We start from the raw sequence: 15,599 nt of genomic DNA on the forward strand, positions 1-15,599 counted from the left end.
TGAAATATTGATTTATCATGTTTTACATTCAAAGGATTTTTCTCCAATAACGTCCTACATGTATATGAGTGAAACAGTAATAACAGAAAAGTTTACCAATTGTTTACATGCATACTATTTCTCTGCAGTATCTGTTCTTTCACTTGTATGAAGCAGACAGGATGTGGCAAAAGCTTTTCCACATTGTTGTTATTCATAGCGCTTTTCTCTGGTATGTATTTTTCCATGTCTGTGAAGCGTAGAGGATGTAGCAAAGGCTTTGCCACACTGCTTACATGCATAGGGCTTCTCTCCAGTGTGCATTCTTCCATGAATCTGAAGGTAACTGGATGTAGTAAAGGCTTTGCCACACTGCTTACAATCATAAGGCTTCTGTCCAGTATGAGTTTTTTCATGTGAGTGAAGGTGACTGGATCTAGCAAAGGCTTTGCCACACTGCTTACAATCATAGGGCTTCGCTCCAGTATGAATTTTTTCATGTGAGTGAAGGTGAGAGGACTGAGCGAAGGCNGCATCTTTAAGTGGCCGCCTCTAGTCAGGCCTCTGCATGGTGACTGACTAGCTAAGGTTATCCAATCACTAACCAAAATTGCCTAGAGTGGCAGATCCTTGGCCCCAGCCCTTTTCAGGTGGAGCTTCTTTCCTGGGCTGGGAACTAATCCAGGTGGGAAGCCTTTGCTTGAACGTGGTACAAATGGTAACATCTGGGATTGAGCTCTGGCTGAGGGAGACTGCTTTCCCAGCACGGGTGATGCCTTGGGTTTTAACTCACCACAGAAACAAACAACAATTAAAAAAAATACAAAAATTAGTTACTTAAGGAGTCTAAGGCAGGAGGAGCCCAAGGTCAGGTGAGCATCAACAAATGTTAATGCTGTTTACCATAAGGAGTCCTTGCTTTCCCAAATCCTGCAGTATAACACCAGAGAAGCAGGTGGAGAGTGGAAAGTGGAAGGCTTTAATAAGAGAAAGCACAAAAGACTTTCCCCACCCCAGGAAGAAGGGGACCCAAAAGGCAGAATCCCTGGAAGGGAAAGGTCTTCTCCCTCTTAAAACTAAGGTTTTCTTTTTTCCTCCAACATTCCTGTCCTTTATTTCCCTTTATTGTGCACATGGTAGGGGATATGGGTGGGAAGGACAAAGGGTGGGGAGACAGGTGGACTGGTGGGGCAGGGAGGAGAAACCTGGGCAGGAACAGCCTATGGTGGTTTGATTAGCATCTCCTTGTTTTACTGGGAGCTACTTCATTAACCCTTATTTAGGACTTGCCCAAGGCCATGGGGACATGAACAGTTCACTTCTCAGGAGTTTTTTTTGGTTTCCCAGGATCAGATCAGATTGCATTTTTTATTGGACCTGATATTAGACCCCACTTACCTAGCTACACAAACTACTATATTTCAATCTGGCTTCACAAACAGGGAGAGCCTAGCCTAAAATAAATTAAAAGGGTTGAGGATCTAGCTCAGAGGTCGAGCCCCACAGGGAGTATTCAATAGAACCTCAAAGAAAAAGATACCTATATCTATATATAGTATCAGCTGGTGTGACCTCAGGCAACTTAGCAAGATATAGTCTCAAAATTTTTGAAACAATATTTAAAAATATCACATGTATCATAGATATTTGATATGTGAAAATAAATACAGTTTGACAATTATTTCAGTAATTCTCATCATCTCCGGAATACTTATCTTTTGAGGAATTAGATAGAGCTAAGAAAGGAAACAATTGGTGTTGGTGATTTGGGTCAGTGCTCTCTCCCCAGCAGAATGGAGGGGAAGGAGGTGTGGGAGGCAATTCCCTAACGTAGCAATGTGGGGTTGAAATAAAATGAGCACCTTGTGCTTAATGTCCATGTTCTACATTCCACTATTAGAGAATAGTAGGAAACGACCTGACTCTAGTGATCCCACACATCAGGTCATCTGTTTACCCCAAATCCAAACAGAAAAGGTTATGATGAAAAGCAGGAAAGGAACTTTGATCAGTGAAGCTACCCAAGGGAGACAAGGACACCATGTCCTTAGCCCTCTCTTCAGGGGCTTTCCAGGACTCTCAGGTTTTACAGAAAGTGTAATCAGTCATAGGCATGTGTGTAGAGGGAAAACTTTATGTAGGCTTGGTGTCATCTGTGGCTTCAGGCATCTGTTTGTGTCATAAAATGTCTGTGAACTCATAGTCACATGCCCCCTTGACACACTTCACCCCATTGCACAAGCTGACTGGAATCGACCTCTCAGGAAGGGCCCCCCTCCCTTGTGTTCATTCCATGTAAGTGGTTCAGAGGTACCAACATTTTCAAGAAAAGCCACAAGCCCACCTGCTCCTGCCTGGTAAACACCATATCCCTAGATGCTGACCCAGGGCTCTCATCTTCCTGGGTTTCAACTGATAGTTAAACCAGAAAGAAACAATAACCCTTCTGGGGTTACTGGGTGTTGTAAAGTTTCTAAGCTGCAAGGTCTGAGTTAAAATGTAAAGGATTAGGTATTGTTAGGTTTCTATGCTACCTGCAAAACCTGAAATCCCTGTAGCTGTTAGGACAGTACTGGAACTGCCCAGTAAATATTCCCACTGACTCCCTGGTTGTCCAATAACTTGGGACTCTGTGTAACTGGTCATGTAGTCCTTTAGGCCCTAAAACCAATCAGTTTGAATGTGTACCCCGTTTAGAAATGACCTTTCACTCCAGCCTGACCTGTTCCCACCAATGAATGAACTAATCATGTTTAGGAGTTGTTGTTTGATTTTCCCGTGGTGTATAATGATTTGTTAAAGGAGACTGTGATGTATGTAAAATCCCTGCCCTCCCAAAAAAAGTGTACTTAAGCAGTGCTCAGCCCCTGCTCTGGGCTCTGGGCTGCTTTCTCTTCTTGAGTGGTCACGGAGCCCCAGCATGCTGGTTCAATAAATCCCCTTCTGCCAATTGCATGAGCGGTCACTTGGTGGTCTCTTTCTCTGATGCTTCGCCTGACCCTTACAAAAGCAGGGTTTATTTTTAAAGGAGTAACATAGACTTCTCCCCAGGAGGGAGAAGGGGGCCATAGGTGGTATCCTAGTATTCTCAGAAGCAAGGTGTTCAGCCTTTCTATGAGTCCTAGGCTTCCATGCCTTTCCCCTTATCTTTCTCCTTCCTGCCTTGGTGACTAGGCCCAGGAATGCTTGGTGAGATGGCACAAAGCTGACAAACAGGTGGGCTGAAGGGGGAAGGGCAGGATGCAGCAGCCAAGGACACATTAACAACCTTATAGCCCCCTGTAGGGAGGTGCAATTCCTGGGACAGGCTACCTTAGCAACAGGTAGGAGCAAGGGCAGGTTCTTGGTGAGGGTGGATCAAGGGCTCCAAGGAATTAACATTTCTATTTCTCAGGGAACAGTCTCCTACTTGCCAGACTCATTCAAATTTGGTCTCCTTGATTCTAACTGACTCCATTTACCTGTCTGTACTGACTGCCTGTCTATTTCTAGATTCAGTATCTACCCCTTCCCAGAAAGTAAATACAATTTTACTTTTACTCTTTTCTTGAATTGGTGAAGTCTTTCACATCTTGTGCAGTGACCCAAATTCAGTCCCCTACCAATATTACCAATGACAATAGGGAGGCGGGCTTATAAATAAACAGTCATATTCCCCCAAGTGTGGAATAGTACCCTCATACCTGTGGAGGGCTGAGAACTCAACTATAGGTTCTTCCCTCCACCTCCCACCCCCTGCTGGGCATTGAATCCATGGCAGGGATACAGAACTCCTGAGCTCCATCCCCAGCCCTTTTTCTATTGTGGTGCAAAGAAGTGGGTGGGAGCATAAATGTAATGGGTTTGAAAATATAACTCTGAAACCCAGCCTAATTTCTTCTTACGATTGGGACCATCTCATCCAAAATTCAGGAAAACTAATTTTTGTTTTACTGTAAATTACTGCAATCTCTAAGCTTACTTGGAATGCCTGTTCATGCCTTGAAATCACCCACACTTGGCTACCCCTGACCAGATAATAACCCTTTCTGAAACCTCAGTGATACCTCATAAATTCTGACATTGGGATCTGAATTTATTCCCTGCCTTGAAATTCTAAGCCATGTAGTTCATTAACCTACTACCTGCCTTTGTATTATGCTTGTCCAAATCCTGTTATTGTAAGTTTTCAAGACACCCATCTTTGAAAACATTTGTGCTATAAAAATGTGTTCCTAGACAGCTGGGGTATCTCTAGCCTGGGGTTTGGAGAGAGACAGACATGGCCAGCTCCTGGGTACATAAATATAATTATGATTTAGTTTGATTCAAAATTGGAGTCTGCGTTCTTTTCCTTGTGTTGTGGTTTAAACGTGCCAGGTCTCTAACAAGGCCATCTTTGGGTTTGGCCAAGTGAACATATTTTTCACATGTGATGACACATCTCTAGGCCAATACATTAAAAAACTGAAAAAAAATCATTGAATAAATTCTTTCTTAAACAACAACAACAAAAAAAAACAAAACTAGAGTAGTATCCTGGGATAGTGGTGCAAACCATGGCAGGAAGGTCAAAAATTCTAGGCCAGCCTCTGCAACTTAGCCTCACCCTCTCCCATAATACAGCTTAAAAGGGGCAGGGAATGTAGATCAGTGTCACAACACCCCTGGGCTCAATGGCCACTTAAAAAAAATAACACTCTGAAGAAGAATAGAGGGGAAAAGACATAAGAAAATAGAAGAGTGTAAAAGGGCAGACATCAATCAAACTACATCAACAGTGACATTATATGGCAATTGACTGAACAATCCTATCCTAAGGTAGAGATCAGCAGACAGAATGAAAACAAGGTCCAATTCTATGCTATGTGCAGGGGTCACTGCTTGGATGCAAATGTATATATAAAGAGTTTGACAATAAGAGGATGTGAGTCCTACACCATGAAAACAGACACCATGAGTGAGCTCTACTATACTCCCCCCCCCCAATATCAGGAAAACATTTCAACACCAAAGTTTATTGAGAGATAACAGCTGTGAGACATGGACACATGAGCTTAAGGTGTTCCTGAATTCTCCATCCTCTCTCCCAATGCCAATCCAATAATGAGGACACAGCTGTGAGATTACAGGAAAAAAAGTTTGTTTTTGCTAGCAAAGGAGCAGCACATGACTACTGTCCCAGAGGCTGGGATTCTGCCAATCAAAGAGTTGGCTTATCTTTGTGGAGGGACACAGGGGTGCCAGGAATGAACTCAGGGGCATCAATCTGTGAGCCACATCCCCAGCCTCAATTTGTATTTTATTTATAGCCTGGGTCTCACTGAGTTGCTTAGCACCTGGCCTTTGCTGAGGCTGGCTGTGCACTCTTGATCCTCCTTCCTTAGCCTCCCTAGTGGCAGGGATTAAGGAATCACCACCACACCTGGCACAAAGCAAAATATTTAATTAAAGAGATGGAAAGCCCTTTAGTTTGATGTCAATTAGAGTTTAGAATTTGGTTTTGTGTTTGTTTGGGTTTGCTATTGCAGAAACCCCAAACACAGCCCAGGATACACAAAAACCTGTAGAGTCCACATAATGTTAGATTGTCGGGGTTTTGTAGCCTCCAGTTTCCTCCTGACCTGCTGGAGAGATGGGGAAAGCACGCCCCAACCAGGAGGAGCCCAGAAAGGTAAAGGTTGACTGGCCACACACACCCAGCCCTGCCTTCCCGAGGACAATCATGGGGGCCAGGGAGAACAATCAGAGCAGGATCTCCTTTAAGAGAAAACAGTCACAGCTAATATAATGTACAGGAGCCAATCAGGATAAAGGTCAGCAGGGTGGGGAGAATTTACATCTATACCCATCCTACAGGCAGTAATGTCCCTGAGGGCAGAAGGGTTCTGAGCCTATCCTAGAGGTGGCCTGATTCTTCATCACAACCCACTGCAATACCCTCTGGCTAATCGCTAGGTGCTCTCTTAGCCACATGTGGCCCCAGGACTGGGAAGAGGGCAGCAGCCAGCAAGTTAAGTTTCCCCTTTTCTGATGCAACATGTCCCATGTTACATCATGTCCTACATTAGATGATCCACCCTCTTGGCCTTCCCGGAATATGAAAGCAGTATGTTACCTCCTTTCATGTTCTTACCAATATGAACCATTCCAGGGTCAGCTGAAAACACAAGCTGACTTTGGCACCTGAAAGAGGACCTCATGTCTAACAGAAGAATCCGGTGTCAGGAGGAAAATGAGTAAGGAAGCAATGACAGAATGACAGACGTGCCACATCTTCCTCCCATGTGAAGGCTGAGTTCTGGAGGCTGCTCCTGCCAAGGGAAAAGTGACACACAGGTCTTGGGCTGGGGATCAGGGACCAGGCCACCTGGGTTGCCGATGTGATCTGGGGTTCTGCACAGACCTCTGCAACACCCATTTCCATGACAGTGACAATCCCAGAACTGCCTAAGTCCCTCATCCCCATATTTCATCAGGACATGTGGCCCAGAACAAGAAAAATGGTGAGAATTAGACCCAACTCTGCCCCAGATCTTCTTCCTGGTGGCTTGGGTGCATACAGCCTTGGGCTCTGGCCTTTTCAAACAATCAAGTAGGAAGGTGAGACCCAGAGGGGTGTCAGGGAGTCCTGCTGGGTGACCAGCTTTCCCATGATCAGGACAGCCACAAAGGGCTTGGGGTTGAGGTGGGGCTGTCCTATGGCAGCAAGGGCAGCACAACAGCCCAGACACAGGGGTTTTCCTGGAGGGGGATTTGAAGTGGGAGGAGAGGACTGAGACTCTGCTGCCCACCCCAGTGCCAGCCCATCCGTACTAGATGCCTGGCCAGAAATGTACCCAAATGAATCCTCTCAGCCCATTTTTTCTAGTTTTAAAGTGAAAGGTAGAGGGACTGAGTGCAGAGGGTTTGGCTTGGTCTGGAGGAAGCTCAGATTACACATGGGCTTAAGAAGTGATACAGCTGGACAGGGGTCCTACCCCTGTGATGGGTGTGTCTCACCAGATGCTTGGTTTCCTTCTGTGTGAAGTGGGGGTCAGAGGAGGAGTTGTTGCTGTGCTGCTCTGGCTTAGGAGCCCAGACTTGTGCTAATGACCATGCTCTACCCAGGGTTGTCTTCTACCTTGGACTTGGTCAGAGAGAATTGGATGGCTTCAGTCTCAGGCCTCCTGGTTTCCTAAAACTAAATGATTTGTGGCCTCTTATACTTGTTGGCAGGTGATGCTTAGGACCCTTTTCCACATGACAAGGTCACATGTGATCACTGTTAAATGATGACAGCTGGAGCACAATGAGTCACAGGAGTGAGGAGACTGGCACACAGTTCTGAGGAAGGCCCTGTGAATATCCATCCTCCATTGCAGTCTCCTGGCCTGCAGGTCAAAGCCCTGTCAGTGGAAAAAGCTCCTCACACAAGGTCAGGTGCACCCTCTTCCTCAGCAGCAGGTGAAGCTGGGGCCTAAGGAGCTCCAATGAATCCCTCCAGCTCTGATGAGATGGGAAAACTGGGATCCTCTTCCTGGGATCAAACGAAGGTTATGAAAAGAGCACATGTCCCCATCCCTCATCCCTGACAGCCCTTTCCCAGATCCTCTCATTCTGATGAGCCAGGGAAACCTTTAATTTTCATAACTAGTTGATGCTGTAGTTGGACATGATACTAAAATGTGTCCTCTAGAGCTTTGGAGTTGTTCTGTAACCTCACTTGCAGTGGAAGCATAAATGAGAGTCAGACTCCATCCTTCCTCCTGCATTAAGAAATCCTGCAGGAGGAGTGGGAAGTGTGTGGGACAGGCGCCCCCTGCCTGGCTCCTGCGGGATCACACGACTGCCCTGCTCTCAGCATTCATGTTAGCCTCAGACTGTGTCACCTGAGCAAGGAGCAGATATGGGACCCCAGATTCCCCAGGATTCAGAGGTGCTGCGTGTTTGCACAGAGCATGTGGATAACATCAGAAAAAACAGGGGAGATAAAATAACATAGCAGGACTCAGTGTGTCCTCGTGTGTGGGAGGCCAAACTACCATGTGATTGTGTCTGTCTCCCCTACTGATTGGTGTGGCATCATCATTGGCCACCCTGTGATCTGGTTGCCTATGTAACCCAAAGGATGACCAATATTTAGGGTCGTGTGACAGTGTCTCATGCATGGGTGTGCCTTCCTACATCCCCATGGGTGAATCTATGCTCACCTGTTCCTTTGTAGTATTACCTCTTGCCCTCTTTGGGATAGAATGTTCCATGGAGATGCCTTTTGTGTGTCCCCTTCTCTTCCTCTGCCCTTGTATGTGTCCTTCCTGGATGTCAGTCAACCTGCTGACACAGACATCAGGAAGCTAGACTCAGGTCCCTGAAACCTGACTCCTTGCCTCATTTGAATGACTTCTCCTCAATAAAATGGTTCAGCACATTCTTGTGCTCTCTCTCTCTCTCTCTCTCTCTCTCTCTCAAGTTCAGCGGAGCTCTCATAGCACCCCCAAAGGAAAAGGTATCTCTGTCTCTTGTGTGGTTATTTTGCACAGCCCAGTTAGCCCAGTTCCCCTGGAGCCACACTCAGTGAGACCCCGTGTGTGCGAGGCCAAACTAGCATGTGACTCTGTTGCCCCTTCTGATTGGTGTGGCAACATCATTGTTCGCTCTGTGATCTGGTTGCCTATGTAACCCAGATGATAGTCCCAATCTTTGGAGTCGTGTGACTGTGTCCTCTTGCATAGGCGAGCCTTCCTACATCCCTGTGGGTCAAGCTATGCTCACCTGTTCCTTTGTGATATTATCCCTTGCCCTGTTTGGGATATGACTTTTTTGTGTTTCCTTCTCTTGCTCTGCCCTTGTGTGTGTGGCCTTCCTAGATGTCAGTCAACCTGCAAAAATTAACAATTAGCATTTTGAAAATTATTCTCAGGAAACACCATAAAGAGTAGCAGAAATATTTGAGGGGTTCACAATTCAGAATTCATTTTTTAATTTGTCAATCATTTTATTATGGAGTCACTAGAGTTCCTTTTATAGTCTGTATACTAGGAAATAATTAAATATGTAATGTGAAATGTTTTCTCCTGCTCAGCAACTTGTTTTTTAAAAAAAATATTTTCACTTGTATGACCTCCTTAGCACCCACAACAATGTTTATAGCAGGTCAATTTGCAATGGCTAGACTATGGACCAAGCTAAGTGCCCCTCCAAAGATGAATGGATAAAGAAAATGTGGTATATATAATCAAGGGAATATCAGTCAGGTTTAAAGTAGACTAAAATTATGGCATTTGCTAGTAAATGATTGGAGTTGGAGAATATCATGCTAAGTGAAATAAGCCAATCCCACAAAACCAAAGAGGAATGTTTTCTCTAATATGCAGATGCTAATTCAGGAGGGATGGGGCACTAGGGCAGAATAGCTTTACCTTAGATTAGGTTGAGGGAAGTGATGGGAGGAACGGGAGAGGGATGTAAGGATAGGAAAGATAGTAGTAGAATGAAACAGACATCATTACTGTATGTACATATTTGACTACATGACTAATATGATTCTTCAACATGTACACTCAGAAAAATGAGAAATGATATCCCATCCAACTATGATATATCAAAGTGCATATATGCACTCTAATGTCATATACAACTAATTAAACAAATAAAAAAATTAAAATTTTTTTCACACAAAAATTGTATGTATAATTATAATAATTATAATTATGTATTAATTATATTTTGATGTACACATACATTTTGGGATGGTTAAATATAAGAAGTATTCTCATGTTCTTTCAAAACTTGGAGGAGTTATTCTTTATGTCAAATTTTCTGTTCTGGTGCTGAGGATGTGGCTCAAGCGGTAGAGTGCTCACCTGGCATGCGTGTGGCCCAGGTTCGATCCTCAGCACCACATACAAACAAAGATGTTGTGTCTGCCGATAACTAAAAAATAAATATTAAAAAATTCTCTCTTTCTCTCTCTCTTTCAAAAAAATTTCTGTTCTTACTGGTGAGGTGGTACATGCCCATATTTCCAGTGGCTCAGGAGGCTGGACCAGGAAGTCTGTGAGTTCAAAGCCAGCCTCAGCAACTTATTGAGGCCTGAGCAACACTGTGACACCCTGTCTTTGAATAAAATATAAAGAATAGCAGGGGGGTTGGGGATGTGGCTCAAGCGGTAGCATGCTTGTCTGGCATGCGTGCGGCCCGGGTTCGATCCTCAGCACCACATACCAACAAAGATGTTGTGTCTGCCGATAACTAAAAAAATAAATAAATATTTAAAAAAAAAAAAAAAAAAAAAGAATAGCAGGATATGTGGCTTAGTGCTTAAATGCCCCTGGGTTTAATCTTCAGAAAGAAAGAAAGAAAGAAAGAAAGAAAGAAAGAAAGAAAGAAAGAAAGAAAGAACAAGTATTCATAATTTTTTTTGTTGATTTGGTTTGATGCAATTTCTAAGGCATGTTTTTCTCTTTCAAGAGCATCAAAATTTCCTCTCATTTTTGCCCTGAGAATTCTAGAGTATTCAGTACTTTCATTTCTGAATGCTCCACGAGTGTATCTTTTTTCACTTTTTAAATTTATTCTCTTTTGATACACATGACAGTAGAGTGTATTTTGACCCTTTATGCATAAATAGGCTATAACTTATTCTAAGTAGGATCCCAGTCTTGTGGATGAACATGATGTGGAGTTACCTTGGTTGTGTATTCATAAAGAAACATAGGAATCTGATGACCCATTAAGTCTACTTTCTTCACTATTCCCCTTCTGCTTTCCCTTCTTTTCCTTTAGTGTAAAGCAATAGACTTCTATTTTTTGTGACCCCACCTTCCCTGGTTGTGTATAAGCATCCACATGTTAAGTAGAAACATTCAGCCTTTGGTTTTTGAGGATTGGCTTATTTCACTTTGCATGATAGACTCCACTTTCATTCATTCACCAGTCAAGGCCATATTTTATTCTTATTTAGAGTTGAGTAATATTCTAATGTGTGTGTGTGTGTGTGTGTGTTCTCCATTATTCTGTTCAAGGGCATCTAGGCTGATTCCATACTTTAGGTATTGTCAATTCAGCTGTTATAAACATTGATGTGCCTGCATCACTGAACTATGCTGATTTTAATTTAGGGGGGTATAAGCTGAGGAGTGGGATAACTGGGAAAAATGGTAGTTCCATTCCTAGATTTCTAGGAATCTCCCTATTGCTTTGCAGAGTCCTTGCACCAATTTTCAGTCTGACCAACAATTTATGAGTTTGGCTTTTCCTCCACATTCTTATTTATATTTACTTGTGTTCCTGATAATTGTCATCCTGACTGGAGTGAGATAGAATCTCAGTGTATTTTTCACTTGTATTTCTCTAATTCCTAGATATGGCAAACATTTATTCACATATTTGTTGGTCAAAGATGACTGTGTGTTTAATGTGTGACTGGTGCTGGGGCTCCAGGTTCATCCTATTGCAGATGAACATTTAACTTTCCTAGAAACCTTTTAGAAAACACTTCTTTCCTCATTGATGGTTTCAATCCGATTGCTAAAATGAATTACTCACAAATGTGTTCATCACCCAATCTTCAAATCTTTCCATTCGTTTATAGGAATCTGTTTTCATGCTACAGCTTCATGGCTTGATCAGTGTAGTTTTTTAGTGAACATTGATGTCACTGTGTTAATGTTGAACCACAATGCAATGAAAAGACCACCAACTCCACTTTAAATAAAACTAAAGCAAGCTTGTATTGTGTACACAAAAGCTGTCCACCAGAGGCTGTCTCTCACAAAGCTAGGCTACAGATCAGCACCCCAGCTCTTCAGGTGAAAGGTTTTATAGCTCCAAAAGTTACAATGGTGGAGGAGTGCCTTGGGAATTTACAGCTAATAGAATTCTGGCAAGCATAATAGGGAAGCAGATAGTAGGTTAATAATCTACTTGGATTAATATTTCAAGGTGGGGAGTAAATTAAGATTCCAACATCAGAATTTATGAGGTGCTGATGGGGTTTTAGGGAGGGTTTTTACCTTATCAAAAACAGCCAGGCATGGGTGAATTCAATGCCCAGGCAGGAATTTCAAACAAGTTTAAACAGTTTGTCAGACCAAGTAGAAATCTTAGAATTTTTTAGCAAAACAGAAACGAACTTTTCTTAACTTTTTCACAAGATGACTCCCAATCTTAAACAGAATGGAATTTCATTTGGTTCATCATTAAACCACAGAGTTTTCTCATGCATTTTAAAGAGTGGTTCACAGTTTTGGTTTTTTTCACAAATGTATGAGGAATACTGGGAGCTTCTCAATTTCTATCCAAGTGAGGAGAGTATACAGAACTTTTAGATCAACTTGTGGCATGCAGTTTTCTTTTTTTCAAATTTAAAAATCTATTTATAAATCTTTATTTTGCTTTTACAAACAATTATTAAAGTCATGAAGATTTAACAAAATGTGAGACTTATTGAGTATTACTAAAATTTTCTATCATTGAATCAATGGCATTTTAAAAAAAGAACAAATCTAGGTGCCATTAACAGACGAATAAAGAAAGAAAATGGATACACACACACACACACAATGGAATATTCCTCAGTTAATAAAAAAATAAAATGGTAGTCTTTGCTAGTAAATAGATGGAAATGGAGAATATCATGCTGCACAAAATAAGCCAGTCCCAAAAATCAAGGGCCAAATATTTTCTCTGATGTGCAGATGCTAACTCAGAGTATGGCACAGAGGGTGGGCTTGGGAAGAATAGAGGTACTGTGTGTTAGACAGAGGGGAGTGGGAGGAAGGAGGGTGCACAGGGGTAGGACTGAGAGTAGCATAAAGCAGACACTATGACCCTCTGTACATATATGATGACAGGATTGGTGTAACTCTACACCATGTGCAACCAGAAGAATGAGAAGTGATACTCCATCTATATATGATGTGTCAAAATGCAAGTTCAAAGCAAGACTCAGCAACTTGTAGAGACCCTAAGCAACTCAGCAAGACCTTGTCTCTAAATAAAATATAAAAAAAAAAAAAATGCTCAGTGGCTAAGTGCCCACACATTCATACCCTGGGTAACAAGATATGTTTTCTCTTCTTAGAAAATAAGAGGAGGAACACCTTATGACAACTGTGAATTGACATCAAAATAATCACACTGATCCTTTTATTGAGACTGCACTGAGCAAGGAGGGCTTCCTATGCTTGGGCCCCACTAATAATGATTGTCCCCTCAAGTCTTTTGGGGGTACATCTAACACTAAAACAACTGATTCTGGTTAGCTGAATCACTGTGTACTTACCGCCTCATGCTCTCTGCCTGGGATACATGTATCCATATTTCATCATATTATGTTAATTCATTGCTGAGGGTAATTCAAGTTTAGGAAACAGAAAAGGGAAAACTGTTGCCACATCTCATGTGGATTCTTCTAAAATGACAGTGTGCCCAATTATTGTTTAGGACATGCATCATTACATAAACATATGTATTGTATAATATGTATAGTATACATGAACACATACAAAGTTTTATATATATATACAATATGTGAATAAAGTTTTCTGGTACAAAATGTAAACAGCTTTTTAAAATTGAAATATTTTTAAGTATCTTAAAACTCAAAACACTAAAAGACTAAAGCATACTGAATTAGCTGAGATTATGCATGTCACCCCACCCCAGGCTGATGTCACACCCAGTGTGTCACACATGCTGGGAAAGCACTCTACCATTCAGTCTCTTGCACTGATTTTGAGGTAGAGCCTTGTTCACTTGCCCAGTCTGACCTTGGACTCATGAACCTCCTGCCTCAGCCTCCTGAGCAGCTAGAATTAGAGGTGTGTGCCCCAGTTCCACTAATATTTGGTGTGCCTTATCAGAAGTGTCACTTTAATTGAGAAAATGTTTGAAATTAGCCAATCTAAAACAATTTTAATTTAAATGCAGCTGGAAGTTTTTAAAAAGTCTTTAATAAACAAGTTTATAGCTTTTACAATTCATTGAATTGAGTGATTTCTTATCACCAAACATCTATAGTATACAATAAGTTTTAAAATAAAAGTCTGAGTAGTGATGCTCTTACCATTTTGCTGGAATCATATTGTTTCATCCTTACTCTCCCAAGTTTGCCACAGTCTGGCTGGGCACAATTCATGAGCCACTTATCAAGCAGAAATGAACTTTATTTTTAGAATACACACGTGGCACCACATGATCTCTTCAGGTATTCCCTCAGAGCCCAACTGCCACCACCGGCTTCCCAAGAGCCTCTCAACCCCCCACTCCTCATGCTCTTGAGGCTGATTGGCTGGGTCGCATGGGCGGAGCCAAAAGAGTCCCCCAATAAGCAGCTCCGTGGTCTGAAAGGGCAGGGAAACAGCCCAATGAGCATCACTACAGAGGGGCCAATCAGCTGGCAGCTGGAAGTTTGCTAGGACCACAGTGAGCCAATCAGCTGGAAGTTTGCTGGGGCCAATTTGGATGTGGCTCTCAACATCTCCCTCTCTCTGTTTAAACAACAAGCATGTGGCTTAGGGACCATGTCTGCCTTAGGTTGTCCAATACTACATATGGTCCTTACCTGTCATCGGATGAGCTGACTTCAAGGCGTCAGCCTCCTGTCTTAGGTTGGTACCATTGCAATTGTATCTTACCCGTCATTGACTACTGGTCCAGCATACAGCCACACCTGTGGATAGGCCTTTGTACCAGTGGGGGGGTGATGTTCTTTGCCTCACCTCTGTTGGCCCCTAAATTTTAGCTGAACGACCATCACAAACAGAAGGAAGGAGGATACACCAAGACAACTGATGGCTCCTTTTGGAAAAATTGTACCATCGATGACACTATCAGTAAAAATACCCCGGCACTACCACAAGTCGCTGCACCAACAGACAGTTCACAATGCATACAAGTGATACATAGTCGAGGCAAGTTCTGCAAGCGGTTCAGTGATAGCTATCATCTTTGTCTTCACTGGCACTGGGATGAAGGTAGGAATTCTGGCAATAATGGCTAAAGAAAAAATTATGTAACATTCCAGCAGGCTCTAAAAGAAAACAATTTTCTGAACAATTTACATTATCCTGAACAGAATTATTAAATATAATTAAAAGGAAAGGTGAAAGTAAACAAACAGATCTGTTAACCTCCTTTTTTGTTCACATATTAAAACAATCCTCAACAGCTGTTTACCCAATTTAAATTAAACCATTTAAATCATGTGAATAAGAAAAAAAAATATTTGGATCCATTTTTTCATGAGCGCTCGTCATATATGATATATGGACATACACACATACAAACATACAACACAAAACACAAGTGTGCACACATAATATAATACATACAACACATAACGTAATAGTAAAGGCCTTATAACTTTTTACAGGTGAAATCTCCATTGCAATGTTTAAAAACTCCATAGTCAAAAAATAGAACTGATCAGCAAAACATTAACCTAGGTCTGCATGAGCTCAAAAAACAAAATAGAACTTCATGATGTGGGAAAGGGCATTAATAAAATAGATATTGAAAAAAGCATCCTGGTTTCATTAGCCTCCAGGAGTGGGAGAACCACTGTCGCAGATGTAAGAATAGCCAAACTGGAGTTCTGGATATCAGCTGTTATGGATTTGAGCCAAATCATCTTATTTTTGGTCTGTAGAAATCGC

At 42.2% G+C, this 15,599-nt stretch overlaps 1 protein-coding gene across 1 annotated transcript in view; it reads right to left on the minus strand.

Annotated features, from left to right (window-relative positions):
- LOC107160198 (zinc finger protein 709-like) overlaps window positions 1-15,599 on the minus strand; it is an 83,257-nt gene continuing 67,658 nt past the window's right edge. The window contains exon 3 of the mRNA XM_048784678.1: window positions 1-457. Within this exon, the coding sequence (XP_048640635.1) occupies window positions 190-457 (268 nt within the window). The 3' untranslated portion in view covers window positions 1-189. The remainder of the gene's footprint in view (window positions 458-15,599) is intronic.

Source organism: Marmota marmota, unplaced genomic scaffold, assembly GCF_001458135.2.
Source record: "Marmota marmota marmota unplaced genomic scaffold, marMar, whole genome shotgun sequence".
Lineage (NCBI taxonomy): Eukaryota > Metazoa > Chordata > Mammalia > Rodentia > Sciuridae > Marmota > Marmota marmota.